The sequence below is a fragment of the Dendroctonus ponderosae genome, unplaced genomic scaffold (genome assembly GCF_020466585.1).
Source record: "Dendroctonus ponderosae isolate FM_Combo_2020 unplaced genomic scaffold, Dpon_F_20191213v2 Dpon_F_20191213_3, whole genome shotgun sequence".
NCBI lineage: Eukaryota > Metazoa > Arthropoda > Insecta > Coleoptera > Curculionidae > Dendroctonus > Dendroctonus ponderosae.
This window is the reverse complement of record NW_026018508.1, coordinates 10,043,114-10,064,408: the sequence shown is the minus strand read 5'-3', so window position 1 is coordinate 10,064,408 and position 21,295 is coordinate 10,043,114. Positions and strand designations below refer to the sequence as shown.

Below are 21,295 nucleotides of genomic sequence, written 5' to 3'. Positions count from 1 at the left end.
TATTAACTCTGTTGCAAGTATTTTTTTCTGATTTTGTGTGTTTCATTTAAAACCCCTGTGCTGTTTCTCTCGTGCACAAAACCCAGTCAGTTATTAAAAAAACCTGTCAAATAAATAGTAACAAACAACTAACCAACACATAGTACATTTGAACAAAGGAAATTAAAACCATTGACTTTCCTACCAACTGTATATTACAAAACATACAACAAAACAAACTTAAAATTGTACAAAATATACAGTTCTATTCAGCTACTTCGACTACGATTTGACTTACAAGTGATTTCAAATGGTATTTCCCATAATAATAACCACATGCCAACAAAGCACTATTGAGACTCGGTGCAGAGGATTAATATTGTTAACTTTCAATTTAAAAAAAGATAATTGTTGCGCTAGTTGTTATTTTAAGGTGTAGATAAATGATACATTCCACTTGAAATCCCTTTAAGTGCAACCAAATCATATATTTTCTTTCGAATCGTTTGCGAAAATAGGGATTTCCTTTTGCGGCGTTAAAAAATTATAGCATCTGAATAAATCGATTTCATACTTAAGATTACATTATTGACTACCATCATATATAAGAAGTTGACTGAATTATTAGGTATTCATTATTAGCATGTCTCTGCTGATCAACTTACTTATTTTATTTGCTGCTACATTTTTACAGATTTTAGGATCTTCTTTACCTAGGAAAAGTTTATGAACTAGAAATATGCTTCTATTACTAGTACTGAACGTATTCTATGAAAATGCTAATATTGATTACCAAATAATACCAAACGCTAGACTATTTTAATATGGCCAACTTGCTGGTATTACCTTAATGTAACACTTTAATTTAAAGTTCCTATTATTTAAGTCTTTCCCTGAGCTCAGAACTACTCTACAGTGACTGATTCGCACAAGTAAAAACATTTTTTCTTGTTCAAACACTATTGCCCTTAAGTTCTACATTCCTACACGATTCGAACACGGGTTTTGCAACTGATATGACTGTAAATTTATCAACAATTTTAGTCGATTTCAAACGGCTGTTTTTAACTAATCAGAACAAGTAACTCTTACTTAGACTTGAAGAAAATGGTTTTGGCCACTAAAATTCCATTTAATTGTAAGATTTAGTTGCTTTGAAACTGCGAAGTGTTTCCCCAACCAAATTAGGTTCTTAAACTTCTAACTATTGTAAACGCTTCTATGGATGTGTACCATTGACCCCCATAAAAGCGTATTTAAAAAATAAAACTTCCTAGAAAACAAATTTTTGTCGCAGATATTTTGATTAAGAAAAACTTTCCTATCAAAATGAACTGAACACAGCTTGATGCACACCGTATATAATGCAAATCTTTTTAATGTTTGATATTGTATGAACAAATAGCAATAAAATTAAATCATTAAAACATATATCGACGTGCAATAAGAAGGTAAATATGTAATATAAAAACGAATCAAAAGGAGGCATTTTAAAAGTATTCTAAAATGATAAATTATAACTAGATAAAATATTCAGTCGATGAATAATTTCGAGCTGTTTAAAACTTAGATCCGTCACACAAAGAGCTAAAATCCATTAAAAACATTAAACTTCAGCTCGGCTGCGAACTGTGCCCAAAAATGTCCTGCTCTCTTTCCCGTTCTCTTCGTATTACCATCTGAAAAACAATTTACTAAGTTTAGAACGTTAAATAGACGAATTCGATCGGCAAAAACACACTAATTGCCTGTATTTGTGATGAAACATTAGACTGGAGTAACAAATCCCATCGTAATTTGGTGTTTTTAACCTGAAATGCTTGACGAATCAAAGTTAATTGTATGTTTTAAAGTGGTAGAAACTTTGGATTGATTATGCAAAAAAGTTTCACTGTTTTTTCAATCAACGCTCTTATCTCCTAATTCAATGCACCTATTCAAGTATCTCAGCGAAGAATCAATGAAAATAATAATCTAAAAAATATATGTATAAAATGCATCGTGGATAGTCCATCTAGTACATGCACAATAGGCATGTGTATAGTCCATGCTGCATTAGTTCTGTTTAATCAGTTACTAATCGCTTAATAACGGATATGCCCCCAGTTCAATCGGGTAGAACGGATACACAAACATGCAAATAAAAAAAATAGTTTCGATGAAAACGACAACCGCGAATGAGCAAAATCAAACCGAAAAGCAGTAATAAAATAAATAAGTAGCAGAAGTGAAATGACAACACCAAAAGCTCCCCGGTGCCAGCAAATGAAAATTAATTAAACTTGTGCCCATATCGCACCTGTTGCGAAGAAGTGGAATGAGAGGAGCCGGGGCGCTCATAGACGGGGTAGGGCTGAGCCCGAGGGGGCGCCGATCTGCCCCCGATGTCGGCGCACTGCCTGAGTAAACCATTGTTGGAGTAGATCGCTGCTGGAGAGTGTCTATAAAAGTAACTCGAATTATTAAACCACCGGCAATCGCTAACTTATCCGTGATTTTTCGGCTGTAGATCCTATTTGAACCTGGAAGCGTCTAGATGTTTATTGCAAAAAATCCCTCTAGTTGCCGAATAATAATTTATTGTTCTAAGGTCGTTGGTTTACTGCATTTTCACTTTCAGTGGGATTTGGGCAACTTTCTAAGTAAGTTTTATTTGTAGACTTGAGATTTAAAAAAAATAAAAAAAATATTTAAAACACAATTTTATTAACATTTTACATTAAAATATTAATAATTTGGTTTTATCAAAATAATAAGTGTTTTACAATTATTAACTTTAATAACAATGATGGCTTTTTACATTAATTGCTTTTAGTGAACAGACGTGTCCAATCTCCTCCCAATAAAGCCTCAAAGTGCGTGTTTGCTTAGAATAATGACTGCTCCGGACTAATGTTAAGAACAAATGTTTTCTCTTGAGTTGACTTTATTAAATTAGTTTCATCTTATGAAGATTTACCTTACGTTTGGACTGGGCTGTCCACTTCCTACAGAATCTCGGTGCGAATTAGGAGCGTAAGCATCTGGCAGTAATCCATTTTCTACAGGAACAGGTAGAGAACTTTGCGGATAGCGATCGTAAGACCCTGTACTATGTCTGGATCTCGTAATATCACTATGGCTAACCGGAATACTTGGATGAATGTTGTTCACTGAAAATTGCCATTGTTACTTTAAAGTGCGACTCAAGAGGTAGTAATATAATGTTTATATAATGATTCTATAGTTTACGTTTGTGCCAAAATTGTACCTCATGCTATTTAAAAAATAAATGTTTTAAAGTGCCGTATTTCCTATTTCGATGTGGGTCTTCCAAATCTTTTTTCTCGGCTCAAAAATTAACTTATAACTGCAAATATAATTCGAAGCAAAATTTCAAAAACAAAACCTAATGACCAAATTGAAAATACAAGAAATTTCTTGCAAATTGTGACAAATTTTAATGCCATTAATTAAATTAATTATAAAGAACACCAATCATATATAAAAACAAATAATTTGAGATCACATATTTCTCAATTAGCAAATCATCAACAAAAAAACGCAACATTAAAAAAGTGAATGACTGAAAATACCTAATAAAGTTTTAAAACATGAGTCCACGCAATTCGTCTTCCGTTTTGTATTTATATTCACAAGAAACGATCTTACCTGTATGCGATGATTGTGGCGGAGCAGCGGCTGGCTGTCCAGTTAGTGGAATAGCTAGCCGAGCATTAACCGCCAACAAATGATCTCTTCTCTGAAGCAAAGAACTTACATGATCCTCTAAACGCACATTCTCAGCCCTCAATTGATGCAAACAAGATAGCAGTGACGCAACTGCAATGTAATAAGTGTTAACAGAAAAATATGATATTGTCTATGATCTTAATAAAAGAGCAATCGGGTCTGCAATAATTACGCGTCGTTGGAAAACAAAATCTGTTCAGCAAAACCATTACTAAATAGTAAATAATGGAGTGCGTTCCTTTGTGAAGAATACTAGACGATCTTCCAAGAACTGACTGCGAACACACGCTAATCAACACTAAATCATAAAATATACGTACTATCAAAATGTTGAGCTTGTTCCATAAGAAACTGTGAGCCCTGTTCCCATTGTCGCTCTAAAAGTTGATCTAAGGTTTGTGGTATTGCGCCACCTCCGCCACCCAGCATTGAAGATAACCCACTACCCCCTGAAGCTGTACTCGAACCTGTGCTGCTTGCTCTCGTCTACAATTTAAAAATATATAAAATAATATAATCAAACAATAGAAAAGAAATAATGTGATTACCGATTGAACAATGCGATGATGTAATTGTGGCCCCATTAGGTTTTGACTCGCATCGTTTGAGTTATTGTAAATGCTATGCGCTTCAAGCTCATTACTTAGGTGGTCAGTCATCTTTTGATGCATATTCGAGGTGGGATTTAGTTGATTGCCTAACATATGAGGCGCCGTAGTCACACCATTCTGAAACCTAAAAAATACATAAATTACTGGCTTAGGAGTTCTAAGGTGCAACTCACATTTTAACTTCTTTTTTATCCTCCTTGGAGAGCGTTTGTATCACATTGACTGCGGCCGGAGCACTTTTGCGACCCTTCATTCTACCTATGTTTTGCGTATTGGATGACGGTCCTTGACTCTCGGAACTTGGACTACTTGGAGGAGAATCTTTAATTTTCTCCTATAAAAGCAACAATAATTAGTTAAAAGTGACCGAAAGTGTCCAGGCCACAAACTTTACCTGTGATATTGCAGCAAAAGCCCCTGGCTGGTGTTGCTGCTGTTGAGATAATATGACAGGAGGTGAAGCTGATTGCTGTGATCGGATAGATCGTTTTGGCATTGTCGCTGGAAGTGAACTGGTAGCCAGATTTTGAGGATTGTTAGTGCTATTTCCAGTGCTATTGCGTTTCTTGCCTCGGGTAGTTCGGTCAGTCTTTTCGTGAGATTGAGATCTGCAATAATCGGGCTTACGTGTAAACAAATTCGAGTTTCATTACTAAATGAGTTGGTTGGATTTATTATTGGGAATTGAACCTAATTAAAACCACATTATGGTTTAATTCGAATATAAATATCTATAATCGATTCTCTATATTTGATTAATTATACAGAAGATCTCACAGGGGCATGTTTAGTGCACAATGCTAAGTCTATGCTGTGAAACATTTATTTCAAATATTTCACTGAGTCTAAAACAGAACGTACACATTGAATGAAACTTACAATCACAACTGGTCATAGCGACCGTCTTAAAATGTGAATATAATTTGTTAAAATGGTACTATCGCTCTTCTTAACAACGGTATGTTGCAGATATAAAAACTACATTTTTTCTTTATTTGCTGTGGGATTTTAAATTTTTTATAAATAAATATTGAATGTAGTAGTTTAATGTTCTGTTTTATCTGTATTTAATAAAGCGTAAAGCATGAGGTCGTTCCCATATCCAGTGTCCCATAAGCACATTATCAAAAAGGCTGATATTCTTAGGCCTAAAAGCAGACGATATAATCTGACCACTTTTATTAAGTAGAAAGGTCCGGCGCCTCCGCTATTGATGGTCAAATCAAAAAAATTAAGTTTTCTGCAATATCGAGAGAATGATTTGATAGATTTTAATGAAATTTGCTGTGAATTTGTTTTTATCGATTTTGTTTCGATCTTGAAAAGGATCCAAAGCTGGAAAAGTCCGCAAATGTTTCCGCGGCATTCGAAATGCGCGAAGAAATATCGTTGATGCATTTTTCATAAACGCGATCGTGGTTGGTTTAGTTTGATGAAATCCTTCGAAGAACCTTGGGCGAAGTGAATAAAACCTCGTGGCATTTTAAAAAAATTATTGTTCGTAAAACAAACAATAAAAATCTAACAAAACTTCATTCATTAATTCACTAATTCATCAGAGAAGTTGGGTTTGCACTCAAAGCTTTTTCGTTCATTTTCATATGTTCTTTATATTCAAATTTCTTCAATAAAGCGAGTTGTACTACGCTTGAAATATACCTACTATATTAACTTATGTAACGGATAAGCGCTCGGTTGATCTATTGATTAGAGCAGAATCTGCATTCTTTTTTTCTTCAGATATCTGAGGTTTTATGCATTTCTTATCATCTGAACAATACCTTCAATTCCCCATAATAAAATTGCATACAAATAATAATTATAATTTACCTGGTTCTTTTAGCAGTAGGTACTTCCTGAATTGTCGATGGTGTATCGAGTTCCAATTCCATATCGACTTCAGTATTAATCGAATCCGGCTGCTTTTCGAAAGTGATTTTTAAACCACCGCCGCTCATTTCGGAACTGAGCAGTCCCTGGGAGCTATTGTTTGAAGGCATTATTACGTTATCTGCAAACAAAATCAATAAATACTAGTAGTTATTCGTTGTTATTTTTAGTTTTTATGTTTCGCCGACTCCGCAACCCTTTGTGTAATGCCGGCACTTCACAGAGATAAACATTTTACCGCCGACTGGTACGTTTCTTTGCTGGCCGTTCTCAGTTTCACTCTTTCATTTCTTTAGTGTGCGTACAAATTACTCAAAATCAGCTAAGTGCGTACACAGAACATTTGGTATTGGTAAGTCAATCTGTTTCTTTAAAATACCTACAATATTTGAAACAAACAAGTTTTTCGATCTATTTCAATGATAAAGGTTTGTAAAACAACATTGCCGAAACCTAGAAATGTGAATGAAATTTGAAGAAAGTGTAATTGCTATCTTTGCCACAATCCCACAGCTGAAGCACTGTGTTTCTAATTAACAACAACATTAAGACTTTACTTCAGTCGCCACGAATTTGTATTTTCAAGTTTCTTCCATTTAAGACGCTAGTATATGGCGGTTTTGTAATGCGTGAACTTATGTTATTGTTAAATTCCCCTGAAACATTACTTTTTTGTTTCTGTTCGTGAAGTTGATGTACACGGCATTTTTTTCATATAATGTAATTCGCATAAGTCTCAGTTTCACGCACTTATAACTTTTTGTAAATTGGCAGTTATTGCTTATGTGAAGTTCTTTAAAGCTAGTGATGGGCGAGACGCGAAACCTGCTTTGGTCTTGATTTGCTCATCACTATAGCATTTTCCACAAATATTTATGTGTTACCTGTTTATCTACCTAAATCGTTTGAATCCAGTAAGTAAAGTACCTGAAATGCGTGAAGGTAAACGTACTAAACTAAAAAAAAATAAACCGTGTCTTTAGAGCATGAGGGGTACATTTCTTTCACTCTACTCAGCTGGTTGAATAAGACATAATCTACCTGGACTTACCAGATAATATAGGAGTTACTGATGAATTTTTTTCTGGTGTATTAACACTATTTTTCTCCGTTGCAGCAACAGCAAAGGGCATAACAGTCAAGGGGTTTGCGGGATTAGCCACTAGAGGATGATGTGGACTTAAGCTTGTGTTAGCTAAGGGCACTGATACCACTAGGGATTGGTGTGGCTGGTGACTTTGCGCCTAAAATGCATTTTTTTACTTATGTTCAAGTAGATATTTCTTATGTTGGTACCTGAGCGATTTGAATAATAGACGGTGTAGGCACAGCTGCTGGTGCAGCTTCACTCTGAGCTGTTGAGTCCGACGTGGTTATTGTACAGGGTGAACTGATTTTGGTTGTTGATATGGACGTTAAAGCAACGACCGGTTGATTGGAGATTATCAATTGAGTTGTGTCTAATTTTATCTAAAGCATGAATTAACGGAAACACATTTTAACATTTTGTAAATTTCACTGGAAAGAAAAGCACACATTTTATTAGTAAAAGTTGCGTAAACTTTAGCTTGATTACTTCAATCGTACTGTGGCAAAAAACTACAATAAAAAAATAATACCCTTTTCAGTTTGTCAGCAGTATTTTCTATAGTAGACGCACAGTTTTTCTTGTCCGTTTGTGTTAAGAGTTGGGCACTTGTGGTCGGCACAATAACGTCAGCAGCTAATCCTGCACTAACAACAACACTAACTTCACTTTGCACTGGTGTAGGCGTCCTTGAACTGCCTTTGCGTCTTTTTACACTTTTCGTGTCTTTATCTTTTGATTCTTTGTCAGATTCCGAAACTGAGTCACTTCGATTGTCTTTTTTATCTGACTTCTCGGAAGCCGAAGAAGCTGAAGTTAACGTTTCCTCAGCTTTGCCAGTCTTTGAGCTTGATGCTCTTTTATCACCAGACCTGAAGAAATGCCATACATAATTAATTTAACAACTAGCGTGTAGGTATAGTAGAATATAATCACTGTTCGTACCCTTTATTATTGCTATGGGCAGTCTTCTGTTGAGATGAACCTGTTGGTTTACTGGAAGTAGACACTTTTGTCGTATTAGTCTTTCCTCCAGATCCGGATTTTCGCTTGCCTGCAGCCTGCGATGGGCTGGTCTTTGTGGAAGTTCCTGGTTCCGCCTCTTTTTCAGAGTTTGAATCGGAATTATGGTTGTCACTAACTGGCTTATATGGAGGAATGGTTTTGACGTGGCCGCCTTTCTTCTGCAATATTAAATGCAGCCAATTTAGTATAATAAAGTCAGCTTTTTTGATGAATGAAAATGTTTTATATACCGGAATATTTTGTTTGTATTTGTTTGATCAACGTAAATAGCCGAAACGTGTCAGTTTGTTCAGTTTTGTTTTAATAAAAAAAGGTGATATCAACTTATCAGCTTATTTATTTATGAACACTCAAAACGATCGGGCATGTATGTGCAAATAATTTTTTTTCAAATCGCATCTATACGTTTGGGCGTAACTATTTTTATCTATTGATGAATGGCAAACATTGTTTAATGTGTGTAATCAAAAGCCACTTTTGGTGGCTGGAAATAAAGATAATTGAAACGCTTGGCTGATAAATATCCGGACTATTAGTACACATAAGTTTAATAAAAAATCGTATACCTTTAAAATATTCTGGATCCTTACCAATTTACTATAATGATGCTGGCAATAGCCGCAATACTTGACGTTGTCTAAGTAATTCCCAGCCTCTTCACATAAAAGCCCCAAACTTTGAGCACAAGTTACGTGAAACTGCTGTTTACATCCAACGCGATTGCATTGCATACATGCACCAACAGTTGCATTGGCTGGTTTCCCTTTTTCTTCGCAGATATAGCACACCTAATTATCACAATTTTGTACATTGAAAACTTCCAGGCATTGGTTCAGACACCTCGTCATTTAACCGGTTAAATTACCTTGTTGAACCGTTCGGCTGGAATTAAATGCAACTGAATAGGTTCCATTGTAGACACATTTCCAAATCGGACTTCGGGAATATAAAGCGCACACACCACATGGGCCCAACCTTGGTTATCTGTACGTTTGAGCGCTCCATATTTGCTGGGGCACAATTCACACTTCTGTAAAACATTAACTTATAATCAATGTAGAGCAAATGAAGATATTCAGTGTTTTGTAGCTCTAATATGTTTTCAATTCCTAAAAGCCATATTCAATAATTCAAACAGGAAAAACTGCCAATTTAGAGCTTGTAGCACCTGAAGCATATAGTCGCGTTTCACTGATTTCATAACATTCGATTGTCAGTCGGTTCACTTACCACTTTGGTGGATTTATCTTGACTTTCGCACTTGCAGCAAAACCAAGGGCCTGTTGGGACAGTCACTATACCATAACAGGCTAAAACACAAAATGCATTTCTATAAAATTTGTATTTTAATCTGTTGAGACCTTTCAATTTAAATTTTTCAAATGTGTTTTTCTTCCTATTATTTAAAACTTGATGGAACACGTTTAAAAACCATACATTTTGTAAAGACGAATCTGTATTAATTTAGTCTAGCTTTCCTTGTAAGTTAAGCATCTTACAAATAAAATCTCAATCTCCACAATCTGTGAAGAAAATGTGGAGATCAATAATTTTGCATTGTAAAATGGGATTTCAAAATTAATTATGAGACAAATAATAATTAATTTATAATTTCTACAGCACAATAATGTGCGCTTTCCAACAAATATTTCTAAGGACTCTGGCAAACTACCTGGTAAATTGGGAGTAAATATTTTAAAAATTTATTGGACTAAGCTACAGTTTACGTAAGTATTTCACATTATATTTATTATTCTTTTGTGTAATTTCCTGTGCTTGTTCTGATATACTTTTTTCAAATAGGTATCCATGTGGCAATTCGCTATTATCTCAATGACCATTGATTCCATCTGAATTTAACATTGTTGACAATGATAGGTATTTATGCGTAACGTTCTTGCCTTTTATACCAAATGAGGCTTTTATCATCCTCGAAACGCTATTTAATAGCTGTATTTATATCACCATTTGTTGGGGAAATTAAGGGCATTTTAAAGGTAATTTGTTTGGAAACCTCAAGGTTTTGGCATTGCTTGCATGTGGCCCGTGTTTAATCTTACCTTGATGAACCGCAACATAACAAGATTGTCCATCGCAATACACAAGGGGATTCTCAGTCCAACCTCTATCATCAGAACACACACAACAGCCTCCTACCATTTCCCTCATAATGCAGAAAAGCCAATTTTGCTAAACTAGCGATCTATTGGCATTCCCACCCCATATCTCCACATCAGAAAGTTGACGTTCATCGCTAAATCCTTATAATTCCTATAAAAAGATGTGAAAACTGTTGAGTGGGCCCCCCATGTTTAATATACGTATTGAATATAATTGAAAAATGAATTCGATTATTAGCTGAGTATAAATGAGAAATGTGAGCTGTTTTTAGTGATAAAGCATGTTTAATTGCGATCAGAAATGATTTAAATAAATTTTTTTGAATGCAAACGTGCTTTGAACCCCAGCGTCGATGGAGTCTTTAAGCACGATAGCGTATTTGACAATTTTAAGCCCGGAACTTTCAAATGCCCCGACAAATTGACCGGGAGAAGTCTAATTTTACAAAAACCTAATTAAAAGTGTACGCACGTTGTTAACAAAAATATAATAAACACTTTTAGAAACAAGAAACCATTTTGTTTTTGTGATTATTTACTTTAGCCTCAAGAGTCATGCGTAGCTAACATAGAGTTTTACTGGTTGCCACGAATTCTTGTATTCAGAATTAATGGTAGACTCTGACGTCATTCACAAGTAAATATGTTCATTGAAGACGAGCTACAAATTTATTGATTCTAAATTATTTTTTTTAATTTTTTTTGTGAAATGTTTCTACTATTGAACATTCATATTTGTATAAAAAAAATTTGAAGTTTTTTTACATAAACATCTAATCGATGGTTGGTTTTCGAAGGTTTTTTCCAAAAATCAAAACGATTGCAATATTTTCCTTGATGTTCCTTTTATATTTTAAAACACGTATTCCATTATTAATAATATTACAATTGGTTTTTTTGTAAAAAAAGGTTTTAACTGTTTTTATTCGAATGTAAAACTATTATATTTCCTGTCTGTTCTGAACGTATTAGCTAAATAAGGCCAATAATAATGAAAACAAATATTTATGAAAAATGCACTACAGTTTTGTGAAATTACGAAATTTAGACTTTGGACGATGTAAAACAAGTATGTATTTTACAAGTAGATACACTTTGTCTCAAATAGGTATCCAAGACACTTTAATGTTTAAAAACGCGATAATAGGTACAATGGTACAACATTGTTACAATTTGAAAATAGATTATTTTAAAGAAAAATAAGAGTGATAATTTGGAAAGGTCATATTTCAAATTGAACATTTCAATTAATTCTTGGCACAAAATAGCAAACTGCATCACTTGCGCCCTGCATTGTTTCAATTTTTTTGCATCATTTGGTAGACTGGTATTTGCATTTGCATTCAAACAATTTAAATATTTCAACCGATTACACGAGGATCAGATATAAATCAAAGGCATCGTTCTTGATTAGAAAATTTTCCGTAGCGGACTGTAAGTAAATAAAAGATTTTAAGATAACAATTCTACTTAAGATTGACTTGATGGGATTATTTAGATTTTCAGTATAAATGCAGTTTACAGGCTCGGCTTGGACAGAGTTGAGCAAGAAAGAGGTCAATCATGAAGCAGAAAACTATTTGGTCCACCAGCGAAGATGGTAAGTGAGCAAGTTTATTTTAAAATATTAAAGACATTTTTAATAAAATTTTAAATGAAACATCCTCCAGGCTCGATAGAATACGTCCAAATAACCGAAGGCTTACTTCAAGAATCCCTAGAAGCGATGCATAGATCATTTTACATAAATGAAAATGTATGTGTCGCTTTAGGGCTTCCAGATCGTCCAGAATGTTTCCCGGAAATGGATAAATTGGTCAGTTGGGTTGCTGAAGACGGAATATCCATTGCTGCAGTTGATAAAGCAACTGGCAAAGTTGCGGGAGTGGCATTCAACAAGTTGCATGTATGTGTTGAAGATATTCTCACAGTGAGCGAAAGTTGCATTTTACTTACCAAACTCTCCGACCATCCTTATCATGCTTCGAACTTGGGGGTCCCATCCGATAACAACAATAATGTCTAGCTAATAAAGATATTTATCAATTTAATTTAATGAATCACTTGAAAAATTGCGTTATTAATAGCACCTATCTGGGGAACATCTCAAAGTTAAACAGCAGTTAAATTAGTATTCAGCAGCTGATATTTCAGACACAATCGAAATCCTAATCCTAACGTCCTAAGAGACAAAGGCAAAATTACGAGACAATTCCAGTCTTGAACTGAGATATTTGAATTTCGAAAATTTGTATTAATAATACATGTTAAAATGCTTTCAAACAGCACTTATAGACCTAAGTTTTTTATTTCTTTTATAGGGCACAGATACCATGGATGTATTCGCGAAGCATCTTAAGTTATGTGAACACTCGGAAGTGCGAAACTTGTTACAATGGATGTGCGATATTGAAAAAATATTCGACATATGTGAGCACTGTAAAGTGAAAACTGCGATGGAAATAATGTTCGTGGGCATACTGCCCGAATTCAGGAAACGAGGTATTGCCAAGAAACTGTTCGAAGTCTCCATTAGCATAGCTAAGAGATTGAGCCATGGAAAGGAAGATAAAGTCATTTCGAATGGAACAACTTTGGCAATCACCAGACCTCCAGAAATAGTGACTGCTATTTGCACATCGTTTATCACTCACAAGATTGCCGAACAGTTGAGGTTTGAATTGGGGGCTGAAATTGGCTTCGATAGGTTCGAGTACGATGGAAGATCACTGGCGAGTAAAATCGCACACTCTCAAAATCTCACTTTCGAATTTCTCAGATTATAATCAAATTTGACTTACATGCTTTATTTGTAGAGTTAAATAAACATTTGGATGGTTTTTGTTTATTTTTGGGCGCTGTGCCTAGACTATTGAGAAAACGGTCAATCATTCATTAGTTGAAACGAATTTGGGTCACTTACTGACAAAAAAAAACACTAACTTAAATAAGGATCACAATGAGTGATTTATTTCTGCAAAAACGCCTCAAAATATATTTATGTAATCAAAATAAATATTTATCTCCAACTGCGATTAACATTTATAAAAATATTCTTGTTAATTAGTAGGTAACTTTTATATTTTTTATCATATCCAGGCCCTTCTTATTCGTATCGGTATTAAACCATCAACATTCTGTAGAATCAGATAAGATTTAACAATCAGGTCGTTTCTGATAAACTAAATGGTGCAGATTGAATCAAAGAAGAAGGATAGCCAAGATCACATATAGAGGCTTCATCACCAGCAACCAAGTATTGTCGAAAACTTACTAACTCATACTGACCGATGCAGATTGAAAGCCATTCGACATCAACTGTTACCGTTTTGTAGATTTCTAACCATGCTAGAATCAAAATTTCCAATATTAGATGCGCATAAATTCTGGGACTGGTATTTACCTTCAAATCGTTCAGTTTCTTCAGATGCTGAACTTTCCGTTAAAATTAAGGACACTTTATCATCTCTAACTGATAGATCGCTCAAATTTGTAGCGATTTCTGCTCCAGCCAACCGCAGTATGCTCTTAAATCAATTAATAATTAGTCCCAGCATACATTGAATTGTTTTAGTTCTATTCTTATTTTAGTAACACTTCAGAATTCTTACCTGCAGATCATCTTTCGAAATGCTTTCTAATGGAGACGCGCAGAAAAATCTAAAATTTTTAAATAATGGTTCAGACTTATTCGAAAGTCTAGACATGCGAGGACCGGGCACTCCTGATATATCTAGTGCTTCATATGGACCCTGAAGCAAAAGTTCTACTTTATGTTTGATACAAAATGTTGAGATTTTGTGTATATAATATTTTGACTTTAGCAGCTTTCAGCGTAAATATAGCAACTTGAGCTTTTTATTCTGTTAATTAAATTGTTATACAAGTCAAGACAATTCAGGTATTGTGAGAACTGGTGTTTGGATAAAATATTTAGTTGATAAAAATTTGCTACATTTTTAATGAAAACATTAGGATGATTACTGCTGTTATAACGTATTGATTGAGTACCCAACTCTTTTAAACTGATAGTTATTTATTTATTATATCATTAAACAAACCTCGGGAACAATTTGGTTCATTCGCAAACAATCCACCGCCCATTCGTATCGAACCACCCAAATTCCAGCGGCAATTGCCTGCAAAATTTTAGCTGTATGGGAAACTATTTGGCCTTTTTCGTCCACCAGCACTATTACATGGGTCACTTGCGGACTGAAAACTTTTGAAGTCGTCAGTAGCTTTTTGCATTCCAATTGCGTGAACACGTTTAAATCCTTATTCAGAATTCGCGACCACATAATACATGGTTTCGACTTTTGAGATTGCTTTCGTGGCCTATCTTGAGATGGTGAGGATACCACATAGTTTAAAATACTTTTTTGATTCGGGGTCGACGTCAATAAGGTGGGTTTTTTCAACGACAGCCTGCAACCAAATTAATAAATGTTATTTTTTTTATAAATATGCAAGTCTGGTTATATCACAACACTCCAAAGAATGCATGTATGTGTATATTTTCTTGGGGTTACATTACTTGCCTGGGTGTAAAAACCAGTGGATTGTGATGACTTTGAGTTACTAGTCTGGACGATTTAGTAATGGGTGAAAATACACTTTCTGTGTCATGGAAAACGCCCTCCGATGGTTTAGGATCCGGCAGAAGTTTTCTAGAAACTGACCTGTTGGGCGTTACATTCGAAGCTCTAATATCGGATGGTTTTTCAGAATGTCTGGCATTCTCATCCGGAGTGACCAAGAAATCTGTAAATCTTTAAAAAATAATTATTATTTTTTAAATTGTCCAAGCGAGTAGGTTACCGATCAGACGTTAATGTAGATCGATTCATGGTAGTTCCGTTGCAATTCACATTTTGATTAGGTTGGCTCTCGTTTATTTGATCCTCAAATTCTGGGGGCGGAGGCAAATATATTCCCGATAAATTGTAATCGGGATCGTCATCGATCGCTGAGCCACATCTACTTTCCTCAAAGGGTAGATTTTCCAAAACACCTCTAAGCATTTCTTTACATTAGTATTTCAACTGAAGAATTCCTACTTTCATACCGATCCATCGAGGTAGATTTTTTCTTCTGTGGAGTGGTTTCTATGATTTCTTCATCACTACTATCCATTAATTCCACCAGATCTTCACCTCTCTTATTTCCCTTTGGACTTCTTAGCTTGATATTCTCCAAAACAATCACGTTGCTGCGTTTTGAAGTATTTGCTTCAGCAGCAGTGAAACTTATTTTGCCAAGTTCTTCTTCAATTTGTGGATCATTGTCAAAGTCCTGAAAGTTGATGAACCCATAAACACATGTAACATGTTGATGTATATTTAAGCAAGTGGTTAGTCACTTACTACTCTATTCACATTATCCTGGATAGTCGCCTTTATATTACTATCACCAACATTACCGCCGCTATCCTCTTCCTCAATATTGTCCGCAAACAGTTCACCATTCTCCTTTAACTCCTCTAAAATATCTCTTACGTTGTCGGAAAGCTTCTCACTTTGAGAAGGAACAATTTCAATGTTTCGATCTAATGTAGAAGGACCAGCCATGTTTCCCAGCAATTCTTCTGTGAGCCCGATGTTATTTTTATTATGAGAACTAGATGGTGGCTTTTTCCTTGAAACTGCATCTGTTTGTGCAAGTGAGTTTTTCTTGCTTGAAAGCCTGCAAATTCGGTTAAATAATTAGTCCATCAATGCGAGACAAGGTGTTTAGTTGCCTCATTCTCTTTGACTTTGGAGTGACTGCCGGCGTGTTTTCCACAATATCCATTTCCGTATTACAGGTCCTTGCAGATTTTTCAAATTGTAAAATTTCGTTATCAAATTTACTGAAATTTTCCTCTAGAGCGAGACACTCGGTAAAAATGTGCTCACCACTTTCAGGACCTTTCTGAGATTTTTTAATTTTTACGTTTGTATTGGTAACTGCGCTTCTATTGGGAATTGGCGAGGGAGTTGCAATATTTTGAACGTTTTTGGTTGCTGCATTCTCAGAAGCAGAATCGTACTTTTTCATTACTTCAAGGAGATATTCCTAAGAGAAATCAGGATTCGTTAAAAGTAATGAAGTTTTTTCAATTGTACTAAATTGGTTAGTTTTTTATACAAATCCGCCCGAAAGAATAATGAAGGCTCGGGAGTTATAAAGAAACATCTCTTAAAAACCCCACAAACAAAATTAAAGGAAGTTAAAACATCCTAAGTCTTACATCATAATTCATATTTTGACTGTCCAAGGCAGATTGCGATTCAAGCTGAATTCCCACTGAAGGTGCTGAGTCTACAAACTCAACACTCAAATCGTCTCTTAGAAATTTTCGTTTACTTGGATGCTCCGATTCCTCAGAATCACTGTCTGCAGTTTCTTGTCGTATTCTCTTAAATCTCCTAAATCGCTATTAGCAACAATATTTTTCAAGACCATACGAATGTGTGAAGCAAAATACATCGTGAATAGGTAAACAGTACTTTCAAAGAAAATAAATTGAAAAAACTGTAATTATCATAATTTGGTTCAACTCGGTTTGAAAACTTTGGTTCTATGTTGATCAGAATATACTGAATGGTTCAACGAAAATATTGTAATCCTATTTATGCCTCTGACTAAATTATGTACTTTACGTTAAGAGCGTCAAACACACCACACACGGAAATGCTTTAATCCTTTATACGTGCATTCATGACCGTTTCTGTGAATACTGAATATCACATTAAATTAATCTGTGAGCGCGTAGGATGCAAAACGAGTGATTTTTAGTGGCTTCTTGTAATTTCCCTCACGTACATGTATTAAAGCTTCTCCGCACGTGTGCAGTTGCTCTCGAAACAAAATTAAATTTGTTAAATTAATAAAATCTCAAAGCCATCTAAACTTAGTGTTATACCTTTTTTGACTTTTGCTATTGGTGACTTTATCTCCGGAAAGTTTTTTTGACTCCAAAATATTAGTAGCAACCGGACTTTCTAATATGCGGTTTGATTGTTGGGTCGTCTTATTTTCGCTAGATTCGTCCGTCGAAATCGGTATGACATTTTTACATCTAGAATTCCGCAATTTATTTCTCAAAATCTGAATGGGAGTGCTTGGGATTATTGACTGTCCTGATAATTTGCTCTGCGTTTCTTCTTTGGCATTGTTTTCCCCGGTTTTACCTGTAAAATAATTTTAATTAGCGCTCATTTGCAGCATCTTTAAACTGTAACTTACTTCCGTGTGGTTGCGAAATATTTTGGTCAGCTTCAGGAACTGTTAATAAACGTTCTTCATTAGTTTGCGTGGATAGATTAACACATTCAGTTTGAATTTCAACACTGTGAAGCTGTTTTTTAACAGTTTGTACGCATTTATCCACACTTCCAGTTTGCATAACAACTCCTGAATTTATCCCAGCGCGCGTGTTTTCTCTTATAGCTTCTTCTGAACTAATTTGTACAATTCTGTTAGCGTATGTTAGAAGATTAGCTAAACAATCAGCTAAGCCTTTAGAATTGCTCTGCTTGGAAGCTTTAGCACATGCTTTTAATTTATCGGTTAAAAGATTAGCTATAGTGTGTATATTATCCAATTCATCGGGAACGGGTGCAACGGAATATAAGATATTCGTGTTATTCAGTGCCTCAGGCAGAGTTTGAGCTAGTACATTGGGCACATCAGCGTCAGTGGAAGTTACAGTTAATTTATTTCCTTTTTGCAAGTTATTTCTTTGTAGTGATTGGTTCTTGTTGGAAACTACTGAATCTATCTTAACCGTAATATTCTTCAAACTATTTTCTTTTAGGTCTAAATTCTCGTCCCTGTTAAGGACGACAACCATTTTCCGGTTTGATTTTTTCTAGAAATTTTACGCATTATACTTTACTATATTAAGATCCCTATTTATTTAGTTAAGAGCTTTCAAAATCCGCTAATAAGAACAATAAACTCAATTAAAAAGTCCCTATTCAAAGTACCTTAAAAGCAGATCACTATTCTTTTTTTCTATAAGACTTTTACGTTATTATAGTATATGTATCTACCTTTGCTTCAACACGTTTATTTTCGGGTTCAGCTTGTTTTTTGCCTTTTTCCTCAGCAGATGTATTTTGCTTATTTCTGGTAATCATTTTGCTTTTGCCATCACTATCGCCGTGGTGTATTTTAAGCTGTTTATATCCCTTGGAACCTTTTTTAAGGCTTTTTGTTAAGTTTTCCATTCGATCCCACCCTGAGGAAGATCCAGAATGGTTCGGACTGGTGGACTTTTTCCCTGAGTTCCGCTTTTTGCCCTTTTTTGTTTGTGCTGGCGAAACTTTACTAGCATTCTTCGAGTTGGCAGACTCATCTTTGCTTATATTCGCAATTCGATCGAAATGTTCTAAACACTCGTCCTCCAGTAGTTCTTGAACTACTTTAATTTCGGCCTGAGAATCAAAGGCATATCATCAAAGAGGATTCGAAAAATACAAAATACCAAACCTGTCTGACTAGTGCTTCAGAGTGGGTCTCTTCTATAGTGTAATTATCAGCTGCACTCATAATTTGCTTCAAGCTCCTATGGTCATTGCATGGCAGAACTAGGTAGGATTCTTTCTTTTCATTTTCAGTTCGACTTTCAGATAGTGCTTAAATAGAACAAATCAATTCAGTGATGTGAGTGTTACATAAAGTATATAATTCAATTCGCTGATATTCTGGGCACAATGCTTAATTCGGCGTGAAACCGGTGAATGTTTTTTCTAAACCAAAATATATTCGGTCGTTTAATTGGAAAAATGGCGGGTTTGTAAGCTTGAGCCTAAAGTAGTTTACAGTGTTTTCATTATACACCATTGGTTGTGGTAAGCCTATAAAGTAGCATCTTTTCTGACGATAAGTTTCCATAAACTTATTTGAGGAAGCGCGGAAGTTATGCATTAATTTTTCCAAGCAATACAAAGCTCACTTTAGTCGTTAGCGCGTTTCCAGCTTTCACTCGCAAGTACGTTTTGTCATGTTTTGCTTATAAATTAAAGAGTTGTAGCATTGCGACTTACAATTCTAGACACTACTTTAAGCGATCGAAAATTTCTATCTATTTTCTTGTTTACTTTGCTTTACCTTGAGAAATAGATGGCAATTGAAAATCACTCTCTTCCTGACTCAAATATTCGGCACTTTGATTTAATACGCTTAGGGATGCATGATCACTATTATTAAGCCAATTAATGACTTTGGCTTTCGGATCTGCAATATCTAGCGAATTATTATTAAAGGATTCCCGCTTCTTGTTGACGTAGCATTTTCTGGGGGCAGACTTAAGCAAATCAAACGCGTCAGAGCCCCGCTCTGTTTTCACATGCCTGCCAGAGTCTGTTGCATTACAAAGTTCCTGCGGTGCTAACTCGATGATTTTCTTAAGATCATTTTTGTTGAAAGACAGTGCATCAACTAAACAATTGATTTAAATTACAAATATTACCGATTGTTAGATAGTGGTCGTACCTTCATAAGCATATTGATCTTTGATCAGTTGACAAACATCGTTGACGAATCTGCCCAATTTATCAGCAAACTGGTCTTTATAGCAAATCGATCTCCTGCCTATGGATGTTAAGCACACGGGGCATTTGGCGTTGGTTTTAGAAGAACGTAGCTGCGCTATGCAGCTACTGCAAAATCTGTGAGAACATTGTAATTCTGCGATATGTTTCATAAAATCTGAGCTGAAATAGTTGATGTTTAGTAATTATGAACTCATCTTGTTTACACTAAACTTCTATTGGCATATACAACATGCAGGTTTTTACCAAATCGAGCATTGTGTTTTGGATTTCAGCGATGCGGCCAAACTGATTAACGTCTTCAACTGGTTTTGGTCCATATCATGCAAAATTTGTTTTTAACGCAACTGTACTGAAATAATTACAAAATTTGTATTATAATAAAGACACGATTTGTATGTTTACTGTTTACATTTGATGCATCATTTCCAACCTCAAAAAATTACTTCATCATCTTCTTCCCTTTATTAAGCATTGAATGACGCCACATTGCCAGATGGGCGCCCTGGGCTTGATATTGAATTGGTCCCAAATATGTCGTTGCCAAATTTCTTATTTAGTTTTTTGCGAATATATCTGTTTTTTGCAAGATTTACTAGATTACAATTTTTCTGTGCTTTCTTAATGCCTTCGAGCAACCACCCTGCATGGTAGGGGGTTTGAGTCTCGAATAGAGCCAATTTCGTCGGTTAAACTTCAAATTGCTCACAATGGTAGATACAGATATAATTAAATAAAAATATATGATGCTTTGTTTGTAAATCAACAAGGGAAACAGCAGGTGAAATTAACAGAAAAATAGGAAAAAGGAATAAGTTTACTATTAGAAATATAAGCCATTAATCAGTTTAAAATTATTGAGCTTATAAAACGACTTATTTAGTTAGCAGGCCATTGTATTTCATTTCATTCAACATTCATGGTCAGATCGGGATGTTTTTATACATTTTGAGCGCTGATAAAGTTAACGTGCAATATTGACATGAAAGGTAATTTTTAATCTATTAAAATCATCTAATCTGCGGGATTTTTTTCATCTTTGCGGATTTTCTCACCTTCTGCTTTAAATGCCTACCTGCACTTAAAGTCGCCACCGCAAGGAAAGGAAACTTTATGCATGAATCACATTGTTATACGTTTTAAGTTTTGAAGAGGGCAATTGAAAAACTAATCACAACCTTTTGCTTAGGCATTTTCCAGCGCGATGAAAGAGTTTTTAAGCTCTTTAATTCTGTTGTACGTAGTCCTGTGACTCCTCACTGTTTTTGTCGCATCTTTAGGTGAAATTGCGCTSTTCTGTTATTCTTG

The 21,295-nt window shown here is 35.0% G+C and overlaps 3 protein-coding genes across 12 annotated transcripts; 1 reads left to right on the top strand and 2 right to left on the bottom strand.

Annotated features, from left to right (window-relative positions):
• Window positions 1-176: 176 nt before the first annotated feature.
• LOC109535771 (protein AF-10) lies at window positions 177-11,024 on the bottom strand. Of its 7 annotated transcripts, none has more exons than XM_019901758.2 (18): window positions 10,918-11,024; window positions 10,386-10,596; window positions 9,556-9,635; window positions 9,191-9,355; window positions 8,892-9,113; window positions 8,245-8,483; window positions 7,832-8,171; window positions 7,509-7,682; window positions 7,264-7,456; window positions 6,153-6,333; window positions 4,717-4,930; window positions 4,496-4,656; window positions 4,260-4,446; window positions 4,032-4,197; window positions 3,631-3,801; window positions 2,939-3,131; window positions 2,279-2,420; window positions 177-1,658 (listed from the first exon to the last, which is right to left on the bottom strand). In XM_019901758.2, the coding sequence occupies exons 2-18, from the start codon at window positions 10,492-10,494 to the stop codon at window positions 1,593-1,595; spliced, it is 3,003 nt and encodes a 1,000-aa protein (XP_019757317.2). In that variant the 5' UTR covers window positions 10,495-10,596; window positions 10,918-11,024; the 3' UTR covers window positions 177-1,592. The 7 variants fall into 7 exon arrangements, with proteins under 7 accessions (XP_019757317.2, XP_019757321.2, XP_019757318.2 ...); XM_019901762.2 differs by having other exon boundaries at window positions 2,944-3,131; XM_019901759.2 differs by having other exon boundaries at window positions 8,916-9,113.
• A 910-nt stretch (window positions 11,025-11,934) lies between these two features.
• LOC109535764 lies at window positions 11,935-13,285 on the top strand. Of its 2 annotated transcripts, none has more exons than XM_019901749.2 (3): window positions 11,935-12,045; window positions 12,116-12,375; window positions 12,767-13,285. In XM_019901749.2, exons 1-3 carry the CDS (start codon window positions 12,009-12,011, stop codon window positions 13,229-13,231), a joined length of 762 nt encoding a protein of 253 aa, XP_019757308.2. In that variant the 5' UTR covers window positions 11,935-12,008; the 3' UTR covers window positions 13,232-13,285. The 2 variants fall into 2 exon arrangements, with proteins under 2 accessions (XP_019757308.2, XP_019757309.2); XM_019901750.2 differs by having other exon boundaries at window positions 11,936-12,045; window positions 12,116-12,351.
• A 103-nt stretch (window positions 13,286-13,388) lies between these two features.
• Window positions 13,389-20,702, bottom strand: LOC109535763 (breast cancer type 1 susceptibility protein homolog). Of its 3 annotated transcripts, XM_019901747.2 has the most exons (18): window positions 20,400-20,475; window positions 20,234-20,339; window positions 19,929-20,149; window positions 19,545-19,874; window positions 18,924-19,069; window positions 18,485-18,868; window positions 17,676-18,300; window positions 17,353-17,620; window positions 16,678-16,855; window positions 16,186-16,502; window positions 15,812-16,130; window positions 15,514-15,740; window positions 15,267-15,461; window positions 14,987-15,217; window positions 14,507-14,873; window positions 14,057-14,197; window positions 13,849-13,972; window positions 13,389-13,793 (listed from the first exon to the last, which is right to left on the bottom strand). In XM_019901747.2, exons 2-18 carry the CDS (start codon window positions 20,305-20,307, stop codon window positions 13,609-13,611), a joined length of 4,332 nt encoding a protein of 1,443 aa, XP_019757306.2. In that variant the 5' UTR covers window positions 20,308-20,339; window positions 20,400-20,475; the 3' UTR covers window positions 13,389-13,608. The 3 variants fall into 3 exon arrangements, with proteins under 3 accessions (XP_019757306.2, XP_019757305.2, XP_019757307.2); XM_019901746.2 differs by having other exon boundaries at window positions 20,234-20,702; XM_019901748.2 differs by lacking the exon at window positions 19,545-19,874 and having other exon boundaries at window positions 20,234-20,473.
• Window positions 20,703-21,295: the final 593 nt, after the last annotated feature.